The sequence below is a fragment of the Mesocricetus auratus genome, unplaced genomic scaffold (assembly GCF_017639785.1).
Source record: "Mesocricetus auratus isolate SY011 unplaced genomic scaffold, BCM_Maur_2.0 Super-Scaffold_6730, whole genome shotgun sequence".
NCBI lineage: Eukaryota > Metazoa > Chordata > Mammalia > Rodentia > Cricetidae > Mesocricetus > Mesocricetus auratus.
The window spans coordinates 66,938,048-66,958,735 of NW_024429184.1; the positions used below are offsets into that span (position 1 = coordinate 66,938,048).

Sequence of the window (20,688 nt, forward strand, 5' to 3'; positions counted from 1 at the left end):
GTCACAAGGAGCACGAGATATGTGCATTTTCAATGCATAGCTATCTCTGGAAGTTCTTCTCAACTATTAAATCAGAACTTAAAATAACCTCACTGCCTATTTTGAGCCTAGTCGTTTCCTCAGCATTAGACTAGCATGGAGAGAAGTGAGTCAGCCTCTGCATCGACGATCCTTCCTTCCGTCTGAGATCAGTGGTGTGAACCCTGTGAAGTCACCACTGGGATGTGCCGTGGGAAGAGGGAGAAGAATGATGGGGGATGCCAAGAGCTGAGACCATGTTGGTGACTCATTGCATCTGCAGGATGGCTTGGGAAAGAACGGTTAGTGCTCTTGATAACAGCGACCTTTCATAGGTCTGTTTCCTTAACCATTTAATGGAACTTCTTTGACATTATTAGATCCATCTGGATTTCAGTCTTCTTCTGAATATCTGTGTCTATCCCATCAGAATGGGGCTTGCAGAGTGGGCAACTGTCTGCATGATGCAGTCAACTTGAGGCTGCTCTGGTGGGAAGTGACAGCCAAGACAGCAGCAGATGGTAAGAAGAGACCCAGTGGGAAAACTTGAGGAATTAATGGACAAAGGGGTGAAGGATGAGTGGACACTATCTGTCCATCCAATGGTGACTGAGATAGCGTTTTGTCTGGAATGAAGAAAACAAAATGGGATATCTTGCTCCTTGAGGTTTTTGTGAACTTATAGCCTGGTACAGTGGTGCATACCTACAACTCTCACATTCAGGAAGCTGAGGCAGGAGTCTGGGAGTTTGGAGCAACTCCGGACTCTATAGTAGATTCCAACCCAGTCTCAGCTACACATTGACAGTGACTCTGCTTATAAATATATGAGTAAGTAAATACATGACAAGAGAGAGATGGGGCAGGGGACATTGCTCTGTTGGTAGAGCTGTTCCTAAGAAAAGTGGGCATAGAAACGGCAGCCGATGCCCAGTGCTGAAAAGACTGAGCCAGTTTCATGGCTGCTTCTTGGCAGTGGGGAGGCACACTTCATCACATTGAACATCTGTGCAAATAGGAATTCTGGTGCAATTGGAGCATCTTAGATTCAGTGAACTGCTCATTTTCCTTTCTGAAGTTTAGAGGCTGCAGATCAGGATACAAGGAGAAGAATGTCTGGGTGTGTATTCAGGGAGCTGCATGCAAGCCCAGTAGGGCATAATGCTAAGTGTGCAAGACTTTATCTTGGGGCAATGGAGGCTTGAACAAAGGCTTTACATGGAAGAAAGAGAACCGAAATGCTTGTTTCCCTTTCTTTGTTCTGTGTGCATGTGTTGCATGTAAGCTTACAAGTGGGAATGTGGAAGTCAGAGGACAACCTTGAAGTCTTATGGGAAATTTCACAGGGAAAGTTTTCCAACACCTTTCTCTGCTGAGATTGAGTTAGGAGCCCCAGTATGCAACTCCTGGGTACATCCACAGCTCTGTGGAACCCTAGAGGAAGGGTTCTTTTACAGAAGTGTCTGTTGTAGGCCACAGACTTGCAGGCAGGCAGGGGCATCTCAAATCTGCTTACAGCTTAGTCTTCAGCATCTAGTGTTAATATTTGCCCTTCATTTAATTGACACAGCACAATAATAAAGTAGACAGGGGGGGCATTGTTGTTCATTTCAGACAGAGGAAAATGAACTCCTAGATCACCATCTACTCGGGCACGCAGCTGCTAACTTGAGTTTATGTAACTGGTTCCATATCCTAGTCTCTTAATGGCTCTTTATCCTCTACTCTATGTTAGCACTTAGTAGAAAATGTAATGAATGGTTATTGAATGAATGAATGCTCTAAAAAATAAGAGCTGTAAGTTTTAATTGTTAATGGAATTTCAGAATCTAGGAGGAATTATGACTATTTTTGTATCTTAGAGGTTATTTCAAATCCTAATCAAATGCTGGCTCCAAAGGCTATGTTACTGTCCACTCCGCTACAGATTGTAAGTAGTGTTTTCTTCCTCACTCCACAGAGTAGAGTGTCTATAACAATATCCGCTATTGTGGAATTCCTTCTTTCCCTGTTATCCCTTGCTCCTTTGCCATTTTCTTCTTTTCTTTTTTTCCTTTCTACTCCCTCATCTGCCCTTCATAGAAGGTGCCCTGAGCACCTCTTATACACTAAGATCACATGAGACAAAGGACATCTAATGAGTGATCATGCAGTGTCTGCCCTTGGAGAGTATTCGAACTATAGAAGTGTCATTTGAAACTTGACAAGATTCACCAATACATAATAAAATGAAGTGATGCTTGTTCACAGCAGGAGGGTAGAGACCTTCCTTCAGGGATGTGACCATGTACTGCAGACTTGATGAATGAGGAGTGACTGAGAACCAGAGGTGTGCAGTCCTGACACCATGAGAACTGTGAGAGCTGAGCATGCCAAGGATGGAATGGGGGCGGGAGGGAACAGGCGTGGTCTTCCATAAAGGCGGAGGCTGTTATCATAAAAGACTGAAGCATGGGAGAAGCGGGGCATAGGTAATGGTGTCCAGGAGAGGAGAGGAGGCAACGGCACTGGTAAAGACCGATACAGACAGGCTTGCCACCAAGGCCACAGGGCAGGCTCAGGCTGGGACAGGATGGTGAGCAAAACCTGAGGGTCCTGTGGGGACAAGGCTCTTTTGAAGACAGGGAAGGAGGGGGGCAGAATGCTGTCATTACTTGTTTTTTTCTTTTTTCTCCTTTTTGGCTGACTTTGTCTGTTCTTCTATATTCACATGCCTCACCATATTCTGAGTGCAAGAAATGAAAGGTATAAAGGAGCCTAGATTTGGCTTCTGTATAAAATATTCCAAAGAAGAGAGACATGGCCAGTAGAACCTGGTTTCTAACCAGGAACTCAAAACTTCTTCCCGGAGGCCTGAGCCTTCCCTGTTTCTCTGGAAATCCTTGTGCACAGTGCTAGGAAGGGAAGACTATCAGTGTTCCTCACATAGTTTTTTCTACAGTGTCCCACAGTTTACACTGTCATCCTGATGTCATTTGACACGCGTAGCAACACCCAAGGCCTTGCAAGTTATTACACGCACAATATAGCTGAAGAAGCTGAGACTCTGTGAGGTCAAGTGGTTTGCCTAAGGCTGGTGAGAGAAGGTGACAAGACTGGGAAGTAAAAATAAATACAGGAAAACAAAATGTAGCTGTAGTTCAAAGTCACAGAACTGAAGCAGATGGGATGAGATTAGGATGCAGTGTGGCAGACACAGGGACCCATGAGGTGGAGCCCAGAGCAAAATGAAAGCTCCCTGTGCTGATCACAGGGCAATAGGAACCCAAGTGTGCTTTCCAATTGGGTTGCCAAGGGGTTTCCAGTCAAATTCCCATCCCTTGCAGTCTTGATGGAAAAACTCAAATAGACGTGTTCGGATATCTTAAGCTCAAATGAGGGCTAGGAAGATGGCTCAGTTGGCAAAGTACCTGGCATACAAGAATAAGCATCTGAGTTCAGAGCCCCAGTGCACAGTTTTACAAGCCAGATGTGACTTTGCATTCGTGCAACCCCATTGCTGGGAAGGCTGAGGCAAGAGAATCCCTGTGGTCACTGGCCAGCCAGTCTACTGAATGGGAAATATCAAAGATCAGTGAGGGACCCTGTTTCAAAGATAAGATGAGAAGGGAACTGGCCCATGGCCTCCACACACATGAATGCATGTGCAAACACACACACACACACACACACACACACACACACTGTGCATACAAAGAAAACAAGACACTAACTACAACATCACTTTGAAGCTAACTGCATGCAGCTCTTCAACATGACAGGACTTGCACGTTTCTCTCATACACTATGTCAAATATTTTTCTTTGCTCATATGATTATCAAAGGCTGTAAGAGGTTGGTTGAGGACTGGCTGTTAAGGACAACAGCTTCAGCTTAATTGTAATCAGTTGAGTGTTTGTTTATCAGTACATGCCACACAAAATGAATATGCCTTGCCTTTCTTGTTTGGGTTGTAGCTCCTTTTCTAAGAGGTTACATCCAAGCATGGTGCTTTGACAAATAGGAAATCTCTCAGAGGACACACTGTTTCATAACTCCCCATGTTATCCTTTAAAAGCTGAGACAGCATGCCTCTGTACACAGGCTTTAACGAGCCCCATTCATTTTCTTGCCAACAGATTCATCATACAGATTTTCTTTCACTCCGCTGATCCATGGCTACATATGATATGATTGAAAGAGATGGTTCCCTTAATTCAGAAAAGAAAGCTAAAAGCTGCATGTCTTTCTCTGTCAAATTTCCACTTAAGAAGCAGGTTAGACAGGTAGTTCTTTAAAAAATACTGACAAATTCCTGTCAGTGTGTGTGTGTGTATGGACCACTTCATTATTTATTAGTCTGAATAAATACAGGACTTGTATGGCTTCCTTAGAAGTTTTTTACTTCAAGTTCTAGCATTTAAGCACTATTTACTTGAGCAGTAAGGACACGCCAAAATAAGTTCAACCTTATTTGAGTGGGACACCAGACTCCAGACAGCTGAGAGGGTAATATAGACTGTGTCCCACTTATTAGGAGATGATGAACTTTGTAACATCTGTGGATGCAGTGAACATTTGTTCTTTACTTCAAGACCCCTTTGCCCTGCTGCTAAAAAGACAGGGTCCTCCTCACACCACCACTCATCATTCTGTCACATGGTTTGTATTTCACCATGATCTAGTAACTTTGATAGAAATGAATAGCTAACCAAACAACGTAAACTTAGACTATAAAACTAGGCTAAATGCTTAGTAAAGTGCTTGCACAAGGATGAGAATTTGATCTCAAGAAAACACACAGAAAAACTGGGCCTGGTGGCACATGCTTGTAATCACAGCCCTAGTGAGTCTCAGACAGGCAGATGTCTGAGAGCTACAGGCCAGCCAACCTTGCTTGCTTAGTGATCTGCAGGCCAGTAAGAGACCCCCATATCAATCCAAACCAAAATAAAAATAGTAGATAGCACTTGAGGACTGACATCCAAAATTGACCTCTGACTTTCATATGCATTGAACTTACATGCACATACATGAACATGCACTTATAAACATGTATATACACACATACACACACGGGAAAGAGAGAGAGGGGGGAGAGGTTTGTAGCAATTTCTTCAGAGTTAAAACATTTTGTCCTGTGGGAGGAGGCTGCTTAGACCTGGAAAGTTCTAGAGGAAACTCTCTAAGACTCAGAAAACAAGTAACTCAGGAGTGTTGTGGGAGAATTGTTCTCACTACCACTCAGTGGTACCAATAAAGCCAGCTTGAATCAAGAATGGAGTCAACAATTGTCTGGCCAGGAGTAGCCATAGACTTGCTGGAGGACTGAGAAATTCAGATAGACAGGGACCTGAAGAAAGAAGGAGGGTCTGAGGGGGACTTCCAGGGATTTTGATCAAGAAAACATGAAGTGTTGGGTCAGCCAATAATCCCTCTGTCATTCTTTGTGTTTATCATGTTTTTATCACAATTCCTGCCTCCTGAGTTTTTACTAATATTAGCAAAATTTGGGTAAACATTACACACAGGAAGTCCCTGAGATTTACTAGATTCCCAAGGTCCTTCCATCAATATGAAGATTACATGAGTAGTAAGGCTTGCTGAAGAGAGGAAATGATGGGAAATGTTCTTCTGCATAAATATTTGTCTTATTGGCTGATGAATAAAGCACTGTTGACCAATAAAGAAGCAAGATAGGTGGGACTAGGAGTCAAGGAGGATTCTGGGAAATGTAGTAAAGAGAAGTCATCATGTGATCCAGGCAAGAAGTGATGTAGCAGGACAGAATTAATATATAAGCAGGGACAAGCAGGAAATCGCCCTCTCTTTCTCATCTTCTCTGTGGAGACACAAAACAGATGCGATGTAGACCCCAACAGAGTAAGAGGACCAGACCTTTTCTCCGGTAAGACAGGCCATGAGGAAATACATGGATTATTAGAAAATGGGTGAGTAATTAAGACTGAGCTAGCAAATAAGAAACCTTAGCCAAAGACCAGCAGTATTTATAAATAATACAGTGTCTGCATGTTTCTTTGGGGGCAGAGAAGGGCAGCAGGACTTAGCCGGGTCCAGAAAAACCTCACATTACAAGGAGACTCTGATCTGTAAATCTGCCTGTAAGTTATGCAGAGAGCTCCAGGGTTCCAGCTTTAATGAGTTGTGACCCATGCAAAGGTAGCCTTTCTATGATGCCACCACCTGTGAGTTTTCCATACTCCATAACCTCACTGGCTTAAGAAATTCGACTTTGGTGGGATTTTTACTTTGTTCTGTTGTCAGTTCCCTGTCAGGGATGAGTGAACATTGCTCACATCTCTCCAGGAATAGTGTCACACAATATAACACAATACACACATGCGCACACGTGCACACACACACACACATGCAGAGAGAGATACAGACACAGAGAAAGTGAGAGACAGAGAATGTAGCACATGGGCTACATTCTTAAATTTCACTAAGGTTATAGCCAACTCTATTGATAGCTGAAAATCAGTCAAATTGATTTAACTAACCAGGCAGGAACCAAAGTGGAACAGATGGCTGGAAGTTCCCATCTTGCTCAGAAATTTGAACTCAATCAAAGCAGTCTTCACCTCAGCTACTCCCCAAAGCGGGTGGCTCAAAGTATCATTGTGCCATCTCACTTTTGTACGGAATCTAGCCAAATGATCTAGGAACATAAGGACGAAGATGTTTGACAAAACAAACAAACACCCCCAAAACAAAAGTCGACTTTTTACGGCAAAACTGATTAAGACCACAAAACACTGACTCCTCCATATGAAACTGGAACCAAAAGTTTATCTTTCCTCATGACTGAAGTCATAGCCAGAGTTGTTTAGTCTTTCTCATCTGTGAATTTGCTTTCTGCACCTGTGTTAGTAGACTTTCTATACCTATACAAATATTAGAGATGATCCAAAGGTAAAGAGAAAAGACGTATTTTGACTATGTTTGCAGATATTCCATTTCGTAATTGGTTAGCCCCATTGCTTGTAGGTCTATGGTTACCCAGAACATCACACCATGGAGGGAGCATGTGGCAGAGGAAAACGGCCCATTTTGTGGGGCTTCGGAGGGAAGCAGAAACAGGTAGACACATGTGTCTCCAATGACACAAGACCTCCCAATCTAGTCCTTCTACGGGGCCCCCTTCCTCTTAAAGCTCTACTGTCTCATAATAGTATTACATTGGAGAGAATGCCTTGGTATACAATGTGTCAGACCATTACAAGATCACTAGTAAGTGCTAATATTTAGCTTCATCTATGAACATGCTGTGCCAAAAACTTACTCTAGAATTCCTAGAAATTACTAGAACTGAGTTTTCACTTTCTAGAAACAACTCATGCCACTTTCTGAACAAAATCAAATTCAAAACCAAGGCATGAAAATATTTCAATCTAAACATATACCAAAGGAGGTCATGACATCTTGTATCAACTTAGGATATCAGTACAATGTTAATAACCAAAAGTGGGATGCTCATTATCTACCTCATAAATGAGGCAGTAGTGACACTTTTGTGTGTGTATTACTGTGCCAGGCTGACACTGGTCTTTCTGCTCCATGATAGACATCTGTGACCTCAGACTCACTGTCATGCTCTTAGAATGCATGCTGATATTATGGATGGGGTGCTCAGGCATGGCTCTTTGCCAGGTACTTGGATCCTATAAGAAGTGCCTCTTCGCATTGTTCCTCTTCTGTCTGAATTAGCTCCTCTCAAATGGACTCTATTTAATGTATGTAGCCATAGCAACTGTATCTTAGAGAGATCTGGCTTAGTCACTTCATCTGCTGAGCAAATAATGTTCCTTGTCATTACTTCTGGGTTGTTGAGAAGGGAATTGGTGGCTTCACAATCATTAAGCTTCAAGACTCTCTTTTCATTGTCAATGTACAAATGAAGTTCCTGGGCTAAACAAGGCTGGAGTTAATAGTCAGTACGTTTGTTTTGTTTTGTTTTGACACAAGGTCTTTCTATGCATTCCCGGCTGACCTAGAACTTGCAATTCTCCTGTCTCAGACTCCCAAGTGCTGCAACTGCAGGCAAATGTTCCTAATTCTGTATTAAAAAATCCTGTTTCTTATACAGCATGGCTCCCAGACTAAGCCCAAAGTGGAAAGCAGATGCTTCTGAGCAGCCCAGGAGGGAATGTGGAGCTTAATGGTCAGTCAAAGTTAATGCAGGTTGGGTTTCTCAACTCCAATCACCTCAGCAATTTTTCCACAGAACCGTGAGGAAGAAAATGTATGGTAAGACAGGAAGTCATTCTACATAGAAAGAAGCCTGGAGCAAAGCATGATTATTGACATGAGATCCTCTCTGCTCCTCTGCATGACTTCTCATGGTGTTGGCTATGAGGAAGGAGAAATGGTATAATTTTTCAATGTAAAATAGAATGTGTATGCCCTTGCATTTTTCACACTAAGAATACTAAACTTGTATAAATCACGTGTCAGGCAAAAGACACTAATGATGTGCTTGCAAAGGAAATTAAGAATAATGGGAAAAGTCCTTAGGCCTAAAGTCACGAGGCTCAGGCTTCAGCCACAGTAACAACTCATGAGCAGCAGAGAGCAAAAAGATGGATAAAATAGTTACACATTATTCTTCATATTACATAAAATGATGGGCATTTCATATATGTAAGAAACTAAAAAGTATCAAGTGAATCTGTTTTGTTGAAATCTAAGATCTTAGAAAACTTTTATAAACTAACAATGTCTATATTACAGAAATATAGATTTGTGATTAATCAATAACTTTGACACTCTCAGGAGTCAATATCATTTAGGCCGGTTATACCCATAAGCATACGGAGGGTAACAGGAAAGATCTTTAGTGGTACAGATCCTGACATCTTCTAGGAGACCTATGAGGACTTCCTGTGCATCTGAAATGTCATACATTTTATAGAAGGGTAAGTAGCACCCCCCACACTGCTCTCTCTGAGATACATACATCTTTCTCTCTTATTTTGAGACTGCAATCATATACAGTGAAAACATAGCTTGTTCAAGTTTAGCAAAATGATAGTTTAAAATAAACTTTCTCTTCTGCAGCCCTGAAAGGAACTACCTATCATTGTTGAGGTAGGGATACAGTTTTGATATGGTCCATGCTCATTCAGCTGCCACCCTGTTCTATAACATTCTGATGTAGTTCAGGGCTGTCGCCTGCCTTTGCTGAATAATCTCATGGCATGATCCTGCAAATCAGATCTGCCGTTTTCCTTGGGCATGGTGACAGGTCCAGAGGGAAACACAAAGCCTGGCCTTTCAAAGTCCTCTCTTCCATTTGTGCCCGAGAAAACCAAGAAAGAAAGATGCTTTTTATTTCCCTGAGACCATCAGCTGCTGTGTCAACAGCTGCCTCGGGGTTGAGGAAAATTAGAAGAAATAAACAAAACAACGAAATCCAAGAGCTGTTTGTGATCTCCAGCATGCTGCAAACTCCCAGCCCTGACTCCCCCTTCTCAATATTGCCTGCAAACCAAACTCCTGCCAGAACTCCCTTCTCTGCACCAATGACCTGCAGTCAGATTGTTCCAGCTTCATGGGACAGCTCAAGTGTGTGGAGGATAAAATCTCAATGAAATTTGTCAATAATCTTGTAGTCAATACATATATACACACATGTATGTATGTATATATATATGTACATGGATACATATATGTATATATATATATATATATGCATGTATGCCATACATATATATCATGCATATGTTGTATGCATGCATGCATGTATGTAAAAGTCTCAGGAAATGGCTAATCATTCACTGGTAGTCACTTCAAAACAGTATCTCTGTGGGTATATCAGATTTTTATCATGTCTATAGCTATTTTAATCACTTTGCCAGAAAGAAAGGCTAGAATCAGAATTAATAAATACTGTCTAATGATTAGAAGAGATGTCATAAAATCTGCACATGGATTTAAAAGTCATGCATTTACTTCATGGAAAAGAAATTTCAGACTTACATTTCTAACTAAACCTACTTTAGGACAGTTGTTTCCATCCCCAGGCCCTCCCTCCTTCATTCCAGGTGACAAAGCCCCCTTTGTCTGGGCATTATCTTCCCAGAGACATTGGGGCAGTAATCCTGGGGATCCCACAGTTGTATCAGATTTGTTGGAGAGAACCTGGGTTCTGTGGTCACCACTAAACTACTGTTATCTCATTCCTGCAGCCACGTTAATCTGACACATCTCATTGTGTATAATAATGAACGTCCCTTCTTTTTTAAGGTCATTCATTTGAGGTTTTGTCTCATTTGCAACAAAAAGAAACATTGCTTATTAAAAAAATTAGCTGCACACACTTAGCCAGTGCTCCTTAGACATACTGAAGCAATGAATTATGGAGGAGGAAATGGGCTATTTCACACTTAAACTTCTAAAATGCAGCTACCAGACTGAGAAAGAGGAAGAGAGCTCCTAAGAAAATAATAATTAAAATGCCCCAGGAATCATGGGCTCAGAGAGGACTCAGTGGGTAAAGTACTTGTTGTACAAGCATAACAATCCAAGTTTGAATTCCAAGTGTGGTAGCACATGCCTGCGATTCCAATGCTCACACATGTGATGGGAGGCAGAGATTGACAAAGTCCATGGGTCAATTAGTCTGGCATATTCAATAGTGAAAACTAAGGGGAGAAAAGAAATATAGAAGGTAAGAACCAGCATTTTAGATGGCCCTCTAACTTCCTACATTCTCTGCTGCAAGTGTGCCACACACACACACACACACACACACACACACACACACACACAAAGAATCTTAGTTAAGGTTTCTACTGCTGTGAAGAGACACCATGACCACAGCAACTCTTATAAAGGAAAACATTTAACTGGGAATGGCTTACAGTTTCAGAGCTTTAGTCCATGGCTCTGGCACCTCCACATCTTTGGGTCTCCAAGGCAATTCAGGTCTCACCTTCATAGCTCAACACAGTGGCCTCTCTATGCTTCCATGATGGGACACCCCTGCCACCTAACCTCAGTGTCTTTCTTTAGTCTCAGAGATGGATTCCATAATCTCTTTCTTCTATCCTTGACTCTAAAGCCAGAACAATGTAGCCAAAACTGGCAAGTTCTGCTTCTTGCTGGGACTGGAACATAGCATAGCCCCTTTGTTCAATTACAACTTTACCAACTTTCTGTTTTCCATGGTTTCTTTACTGCTTAAGCTTGACTGTCCTGGAAATTGATCTGTATATAGACCAGGCTGGCCTAAAACTCAGGGATCTGCCAACCTGCATTCTAGGTACTAGGATTAAAGGTGTGCACCGCCACACCTAAACCTAAACTGTTTTTTTTAACTCCTTGTCACAAGTTGGAAGCTTAACTGGATGGGAGCTTGCCCTGAGGTCATCATTCCTTTTCTTCCTTATCTTTTTCTTTCTTTTTGGCTTTTTGAGACAGGGTTTCTCTGTATTGTTTTGGAGGCTGTCCTGGAGCTTGCTCTGTAGACCAGGCTGGCCTTGAACTCACAGAGATCTACCTGCCTCTGCCTCCCGAGTGCTGGGATTAAAGGCTTGCACTACCGATGCCTGGCTATTCCTTTTCTTAATCTGGTTATGTTATTGAACGTAGGGTTTTGCTCCATTCGATTTCCTGGTGCTCCTTTTCAATCTGTCAACCTTGTGTTTTTCCTTGTTTAGCTTGCTTCTATGCTATCAATTTCGTGAGTGTCAACACTAGCAACCACACAACAAAGTCCATACCATGCTGTATTGAGATTTCCTCTGCCAATACAATTAATCCCAGACTCTTCACTTCATCATTGGGCAGATTCTTTTTGGACAAGGTCAAAAGCAGCCACATACTTCACCAAAGTATGACAGCAAAGCTCTCTAGGCAACATGCCTTCTCCTTTGAAATCTCTCGAGCCAGGCTCCCACAATTCAAATCACTCTCACCACTGTCTTCCAGTCTCCTACTATTAAGCCCCACTGAAAGCATTCAACTGATTTTCTAATTCAAACTACAAAAGTACACATTCCTCTGAACAATAGCACGGTGAAACCTATACTCAATCCCTGGTACCAACTTCTGTCTTAGAGTTTCTATTGTGAAGAGACACCATGACCACAGGAAAACATTTAATTGGGGCTGGCTTTCAGCTTCAGAAGTTTAGTCCTTTATCATCATGATAGCATGCAGGCAGACATAGTTCTGGAGAAGGAGCTGAGAGTTCCACATCTTGATCTGCAGGCAGCAGAAGCCACTGTGTCACTGGATGTAGCTTGAACATATATAAGACCACAAAAGCCTGCCTCCACAGTGACACACTTCCTCCAACAAAGTCACACCTACTAATAATGCTACTCCTTATGGGCCAAGCATTCACACACATGAACCTACAGGAGCCATACATATTCAAACCATCACATACACAGTATATGAGAAGTTAAATACAGGAGATTCCAGTTTAATATTAGAAAAAATAATGCCTCAAACTCCAACATGGTATTCACTGGATTAAAGAGAATAATCCTGAAATAATCTGTTTAAAGAACGTTCTGTCAAATTAATAATTATTCTCTTTTGACTAAAGGCATAAAAGAACTAAAGGAAAAGAACCAGTACCTGCTGCAACCACCCTTTGACGAGAGTGCCAGTTGTCTCAGATTTACTTTACACTTTTCTGTTGAGAAACATTGTTCCAGTGAGCCACTTGGAACTCAGTGGCGGTGTATGCTCAGAGGCCTCATTATAAAAAGTGATCAGTTCCCAAAGATTGTCCACAAAAGGCTGCTTCCCTCCACGTGGACGTGAAATATGTAGAAAATTGTGGCAGAGTCTAAGACTGTGTTACCTACTGGAACCCACAATTCCACGCCAAGGTCATAGTTTGCAACTCCGTCATAGCCATGCATCAGGGGCATGCTGTCCCATTACTTCCTGTCTGAACCTGGACAGTGAAAAATGAGGCTTCTTGGATATCTGGGCTTGAGAAAAGAGTATCTAGCAGATGAGAAATCAGAAAATTTATCTTGTAGTGTTTCCTCTAGTTGTTTTCATTTTTCCCCATATCCCTGCAGGTTCAAAGAGATGAAGAGATGCCATGAAATACACAGTTCTGTTCCTCCATCAGTGAGGTGTCTGGGTCTGAGGAAAGTTGATTCTTAATCACTGCTGACAAAACTGCCCCTCAGTATACTCTGTTAAGTATGAACTCAAACTTAAAATGACAGGCCCTCTTGTCCAGAATGGAAGGGATCTGAGCATTTCCAAGCAAACCTTCCTAGGAAAATGGACAGACAAGTTAGGGATAAATACTGAGAAAATAATTGAAATAGCGAAAAACCTGAGCAACAGCTTAAATAAATACTCTCCGTGTTCTAGGATCCTGTGAAACATCAGATACAGTCACAATATAAACATGTAAACACTGGATATTCTTGCACCTTATTAAACTTAGTCTGTAGTTCTCACTGCAATCCCTTGGGTTATGACTGTATTTGAAGACGGAGTTTTAAAAGAGGTCATTAAGGTAAAATGTGGTCAATAGAGTGGGCTCTAAACCAATATTTCTGCTGTTCTCATAAGAAGAAATCAGGACACAAACACACAAAGGAAGATCTGAGGACAAGGGGTGAAGACAGCCACCTGCACGCCAGGAAGAGAGGCTTCAAGGATGCCAACTGTCCTGGCACCTGGATATTTTCTCTTTCTGTTCCAGTGAGGAGATACTTCTTGATGTTTAGGGAATCCAGACTGCCTTACTTATTAGTGCAACTGCAGCCAATGAATCCTTATCTTAGATGTCAGAAAACACCACGGTGTGAGCACAAATGCATATAGCCCACAAAACTGCTATGGTGGTCACATATGGAGAGAGATGGGAGTGGGGATTGAGATGGTGACTCAAGGGGATCTTAGCCTTAAAAGCTAGTGGTTGAGAGTGTACTAGGATCATCTGTCTAGCAAATTAAAAAAGCCACCTTCAGCTTGGGGATGTAGATCAATATTAGGCTGTGTGAACTAGCATGAACAAAGCCCAGATTCCATCCAGAAATATCAAAAAAATTACAAGTGGTCAAGGAAAGAATGAAAGGAGGGATCTATGGAGGGGGAGGGAGAGAAAGAGAGAGGGAGGGATGGAGAGAGAGAGAGAGAGAGAGAGAGAGAGAGAGAGAGAGAGAGAGAGAGAGAGAGACCGAAAGCAACCTTCTTCCATGGCACTGTCCTGAGCATGCATGCAGCACACTTCACAGCCAAGTCCAGCTCCCTCTGTGGATTTACTCCATGCCCATGCCCCCCTTACACTTGCAAGCCTGCATCACAGTACCATCCACCTTTGTAAGACTTTGTTCCTCTGTCCATCTCTCATGCTTGACACACCAGTTCCCTTTTAACTCCAGAGTTTCTACCTTCAATCTGAGAGCAGCCCAAGTGCCAGCATGCACAAAAGTCTTTCGTGGTGTGTTTTCTAGGCACTCCCTCATCATCAGCTTATTTATATTGATGACCATTAATGCCTAATGGTGCTACAGTCAAATAATGCTCCTTTGGTTTCAAAGAGATGAATAATAGGCATTTCTTGACTTGGTTGTTTTGCCATTAGAGTGTCCCAAAGATCTACCATTCCATCTGAGTATCTTTAATAGGCAGGCTGCAATCAGGGCACAAAGTTCTTCCCTCAAATTGTATAAAAGAGACAACTGCATTTCTGGGTCAGCTGAGGTCCATTTGCTATAATCTCTAATGAAAATAATTTTATTCAATTCTGGGTCTGCAAAGTTTTCAATTTCTTAAGTGATGGTAGATCTATAGCAGTCTTTTCATGGCCTTTGGAAAGCCTTACCTTTTCATGGGCTTGGGTGAGCATTCTCTCTCTAGGTTGGAACAGGTGTGTTTCACGTGCATGGCATTATAAGAAGTGTGGGTATAGTCATTTTCATCATTGTAGTCAGGACCAAGTAATGTCCGGGCCCAAGTCCCCATGTCATAAGGAGGAAGGGTTCCTCCAAATTCAGAGGGAAGAAACTCAGGGTGTATTAGCTGGTGAAGGCTGTTCAAATTGTTTCCATGTAGGAAAATCTGGAAAGGAAAAAATAACCAACATAAAAATTTAAAATACGACAAGTATTTAGTCTAATACACAATTTAGCAAAGACAAATTGTATGTGTCTTTAGTGACCATGATGTTCAAGGAGGCAATTTATTTTGTGCCCATGACTTGGTTATCATAAAAGTCTATTTGATTGCTTAGAAAATCAGCCATTGTTTTAACAAATGAGGTTTAAGAATAGAGTGGACATTATTTGGCCACCACTCAAATTTGTACACACAGTCATTTCCTAGTTACTCTGGAGAATGGGGAAGTGGTGCCAAATGCTCCAAGGCTGCTCATGCTTTGAATGCCCTGAGCTCTGGCCCCCAGAACCTCTCCAGTTCTACCATCTTCTCAGGCCCCTCCAAATAGGTCTCTCCCTATAGAGGTCCTGGACCCTTGCCCATTCTGCTTTTCCTGCCTAAATCAGTCCCAGGCCCTAGGCACACTGATTCTCCATGCCCTTCCTCCCATATACTCCTATGTATCTGATGGCTGCTGGCTCTGTTCCAATGTGTTCCCTTGGGTCTTAGGGAGAGAGATGATATTTTATAACATACCGTGTAGTTCCCAAGATGTTGTGCATGCACTAGATAGATGCTCAATCGGTTCCTGTTAAGTGTAGAAGTATGACCTGAGAATGTGTTGTAAGAAGTTCTTTGGGGCAGTTTTTCCTTCTTGTCTGCATAGAGTCCTGATACCCAAACAAGTTTGTGTTTTCTGAGCACAACGTGTATAACGATCTAAAGTGGCCAAAATAGGGGGTGGGGGAACTTCACGTTTTAGCTATTTTTAGATGAATCAACAAGTGGCATGTGATAAGTAGATAATTTTCATTTAGAAATTGACCTTGCAAGTTTATGTAAAGTACATCTGTAGTGACACTGGTTCCTAGACGCATTGCAGGCATGAAGTAATTACATCTAATGCATAAGTTCCACACAATTAGCTACATGGAGGAAGTGGTACTCAAATAGAACACCATCAATTATATGCTTGGACATTCATGGCACAGCTGATAACGGTGACATTTAAATGTGAGTTTTAAAACACCCACATTCGGATGTCAGCAACAAACTCCTGTTACCCCATTCTCTTCATTTTACTCTGCCCTGTAAATAGCATCATGTAAAGACAAAGGGAAAAGAAGGTAAGCATGGTGCTCTGCCGGATGCTGCAGTGCCTGGGAAGGCAATGAGCATTTCTGACATTGCATTTGGATATGACTGAAAGTTAATAAAAACGATTTGTTGTGAATAAACTAATATTCTGGCTTTTATTAAACTCTGTAGTAGATGCTGGGGTTTTAGAAGTAAGTCCTGTCCCTGGGGTTTACATTCAGCTTTGTGTTCACATACCCCACATACTCTGTTCTTAAAGGACAGGGCATGCTGCTGAAGATTACTCTTAATGGATCCATACTGATTGTACAGTGGGACAGAGAGGAATGTACTGCATCCCTACTGATTGTACAGCAGAGGTAGGAGGCTGGGCACGCTTGTCCTGGGTCAAGAGCTCCAAAACTCCCTGCTCTGATTCAACAGACAGTGTCCACTCTGGGAGGAATTTCCACTGTCCTCATTCTAGGTAGATGATGCAGGTTCTGGGATGCCTGAAGTAATGTTACAAACGATACCAGACACATGGTTCTTCTATAGAATGTCTCAAAAGGTCCTTGCTTCTTGATGCTGGTGATGTTTAGTTCTAAGTTCTGTCTGTTTGGAAACTGGAACTTGCCCTTTGCCCATAGTCCACTATAATGTTCTCCAAAAAACAAGAAACATCCAAGGCTTAGGAATTTGGAACCTGTGTGTGTGTGTGTGTGTGTGTGTGTGTGTGTGTGTGTGTGTGTGTGTGTATGTTCATTCTATTTCCTATCATCAGTCACATAACTATGCAAGATAATGAGTATCTAATTATAATTGTGGTTATCATGATACAATGTATTTATATATTAAATTGCCCCATTGCATTCCTTAAACACATACAATGTTTACTTGTCAAATATGTTTTAGTAAAACTAGTGGGGAAAGAGATAAAGGCAAAAAGGAATGAAATCGCCAAGTGTCTGGTATGTGAATGGCATTATGCTGTATGTTTTCATATGCTGCCTCATTAAATTGCTCCAAAAAGTCTGTGGTGTAGGAGTGAGTTTCCCACATAATAAATGAGGACAGTGAGATTCAGAGTAGCTAATGGAGGCTTGTTACTCAGCTGAATAGAATGCCATGCCAGCCCTGCTCTGATGAAAGGGACAGGCTTCTCAAATGTTGACTGATGTCATTATTATTTCAAACCTCCCTTTAGACATTATTACATCCAATGAACAATGTTTTCGGCCTTACAAATGATGGATCTGGCTGTTGCCATCCAAGGGCCAAGGGAGAAAAATATATAAAGAACCATTTTTCATAGTGATGATACAGGACAAAATGCCAGCTACTGACATAGTCCATAAACAAGAAGCAGCAACTGTGTGAATGTCTATAATCCCAGAACTCTAGACTTCGAAGCAAGAGGATTAAGAATTTGAGGCTAAGGGCTGGAGAAATGGCTCAGCAGTAAAGAGCACCTGTTGTTACTGCAAGGGACCTAGGTTCGTTTGCCAACTCCGACATGGCAGCTCACAATTGTCTAACTCCAGTCCCATGGTATCAGATATCTTCTCTTTTCCTTCATATTCACTGCATGCATGTGGTACATATGCACACATGCAGGCAAAGCACTCATTTAAACAAAATGAAAATAAATAAATCTTAAAAAAAGAAATTGAGGCTAGCCTGGGCTACATGATAAAATTCCCCCACAAAGAAACAAACATACTCCACAAAAACAAAAACAAAAGAATCAAATGGGAGCAGGAAGAGGGTTCAGGCACTACTCCCACCAGCATCTGCAGTGAAACTGGCATCTGGTATTTGCTTGCTTCAAAGTTTCTTTTGTTTTGTCTGGTGCTCGGAAAATAACCCATTATGCTGAATTTGCAAACTCCTGCTAAGGTGCAAATGTTCAAAAGCTGCAAAAACCATGGCAAGCACTAGGAGGAGGATGCACATGCAGAATAGCACTGTCCTTGTCACCAACACGCTGGCAACCCTCTCTCCCCCATTCAGAAGTTAAAAGACATGTTTTTCTCGTTACCCGATTTCTTGTCTTGTCTTTAAGGAATGGCTTGATGAGTGTGTACAGGGCATGGATGTACCAGGGCTGGTTGACAAAATGGACACCTCCAAAGCGGGCAGGAAAGCTGTCCTGAGAACGAAATACAGAGAGCAAGAGACCACATCAGTTACCAACACTCTAGGCAAGGAGACAGTAGCATGGAAATGCAGGGGATGGCCTGCTCCTCTGGCAGAAGCTTCCCTCTTGCAGGTAAAGAAAGAACTCAAACACTCAGCTCCTCACTGGCTACCTTCCCCTGCTATCCTCTTGTATTCTTCCTCTTCCTTTCACTCCACAGCCTGAAAAATTGTGCATAGGTCAGGTTAGTCTTCCCAAATGGCAATGACTGGTTGATCTAGGTGGTATGTGAGACCCAGATCACTGGGAGTGAGAAACTTTCAAGGCATTGGGTAAGCACATTTCTGTTCCTGAAGGCCTGAGTACAGCTCGCACTCTCTGCTCTCCTTTCCTTTTCTCGCCAAGATATGGTGTCACCTTGACAATAGCCCAGAACTTGAACTTTGTAGGTGAGTTGAACAGGTTGCACAGGGACAAGACTGAAAAAGGACCCTGAAGGATTTTATGAGCTGAGATTCTCTGAACTGACCCTGGTCTGACCACAGGTGCTGTGGCTTCCTCTCTATGCTGTCTGTCCACTCCACCCTGGAAGCACACAGCAGATCCCAGAGAAAAGATAATGCTGGTGGAGGGCTACTTGACCACCCTAACTGAAGAAGAGCTCCTTCCTCTGCAGATCAGCACAGTTTGGAAATATCAGGCCCTTAAGAGCATTTTCAAAATAGCTCTTAGCTTGGAGTCCAGACCAGAACATAAGCTGTGCTTTGCAAGCCGGTAAACTGCTCTGAGGTTTGAGATCCACAGGAGGAGGAATCTTGGCCAGGAAGTCCTGATGTGTGGTTTCAGCAGACTTGGTTTGCCACTGCTAATGGAATAGGAAAAGAAGCAATACATAAAAGCTATTTGTATCACCAAGCATGCTGTCAATCTGGTTCATTGCAACAAGCATCCTGTAATTTGTTAGCAAGACAAGAAGAAGCAGGGCAGTTAGCAGTTCAGACAGTGTGCACTCTCTGTGGGTGCATGAAACGCCATGTCTTGCTTTCTTTTAGTATAATAACAAGGAAAGAGGACCACTAACTTTTCCCAGAACTCTCTGCATCTACAGGATCCCTAGGCATCTGCCACGAGGAGACCTAGTTTCAATGAAAGAATATGGAACTCAGCTTAAGGGCTGACATTTGAAAATCTTAAAAATAACTTTTACATCAAGCTAGACATTTTACAAAAGAGGAAATAATGAAATATTTGAAAGGCTAAACTAAACAATTTCAGTTTATGTATTCATTTTATTTATCTTGATTTTTAAAACTCAATGGAACCAACACCAAATAAATATAGGAATTGATCAATCATCTACACTAACTTAAGTATTTGCCACTGAGTGTGATGTTCTCCAGACATGACATGGCTGTTGCCCTCTTGAACTCTCCACCCACATGGCATTAAAGAAGATCTCACAAAATTTTGGCCCATTCTCCTTATATCAAGGAGAGTGAGAGGGAGGCAGTGCCCTACAAGGAGGCCTGGCTACCTTCCAGTGCCCGTTGATCTCAGTGAGGGTAGTTCCTTTCAGTGTAGGAGCAGCCCATGGTCACCCTCACTCATCAAGCTGGACTTGAGTAGAATTGTTTCTTTAGTCTGTCTAGGGAGGCTGGATGTTTGTCTCCCAAGGACGTTTATGAACAGTGGTGATCTTACTATTACATCTGTTTCCCAAAAAGCCAAAGTTTTCAATAAGCTGGGTTTTCGTGTGTGTGATGGTGGCAGTTGGAGTTGGCACTGTACCAACAAGCTACCCGCCTAACCCAATGCTCTCTTTTTTATGTCTAGTTCAAGACTGAACTGTGTTTTTCCAATCCTTAAAAACAAGAGGTCGCTGGGCGGTGGTGGCGCACGCCTTTAATCCCAGCACTCGGGAGGCAGAGGCAGGCGGATCTCTGTGAGTTCGAGGCCAGGCTGGACCGAAAGCCTCCAAAACAATACAGAGAAACCCTGTCTCATAAAAACAAAAAACAAAAAACAAAAACAAAAAACAAAACAAAACAAAAAAACAAGAGGTCACCCTACAAAACTCTCCCTTGTAACAGAGGCAAAACCTCAGTTTCACTCTTTTTGGTCCTTTCCATCCATTGTGAATGAACTCAGAGAGGCTACAGAAAAAGAACAGGAGTGATGTATTTACTCATATAACTCAGGCTTTGTTGTCTCTTTGTTTTTTACTGGAACTAATAAGAACATGTATATTTCTATTGGTAGTCTTTCTATTCTATATTTTAGGTTAGTAATGGGGAAGAAAATGCTGAGAAATATTCAAGATACTGTAGGAAAAAGTTACAATGACAATATTAACCTTTAAAAACACCTAGAGA

The 20,688-nt window shown here is 42.1% G+C and overlaps 1 protein-coding gene across 1 annotated transcript in view; it reads right to left on the reverse strand.

Annotated features, from left to right (window-relative positions):
- Positions 1 to 20,688, reverse strand: part of Clvs1 (clavesin 1) — a 210,777-nt gene that overhangs the window by 6,442 nt on the left and 183,647 nt on the right. The window contains exons 4-5 of the mRNA XM_040741467.1: positions 18,218 to 18,328; positions 14,828 to 15,063 (exon numbers count right to left, since the gene is read on the reverse strand). Coding sequence (XP_040597401.1) covers positions 14,828 to 15,063; positions 18,218 to 18,328 — 347 coding nt within the window. The remainder of the gene's footprint in view (positions 1 to 14,827; positions 15,064 to 18,217; positions 18,329 to 20,688) is intronic.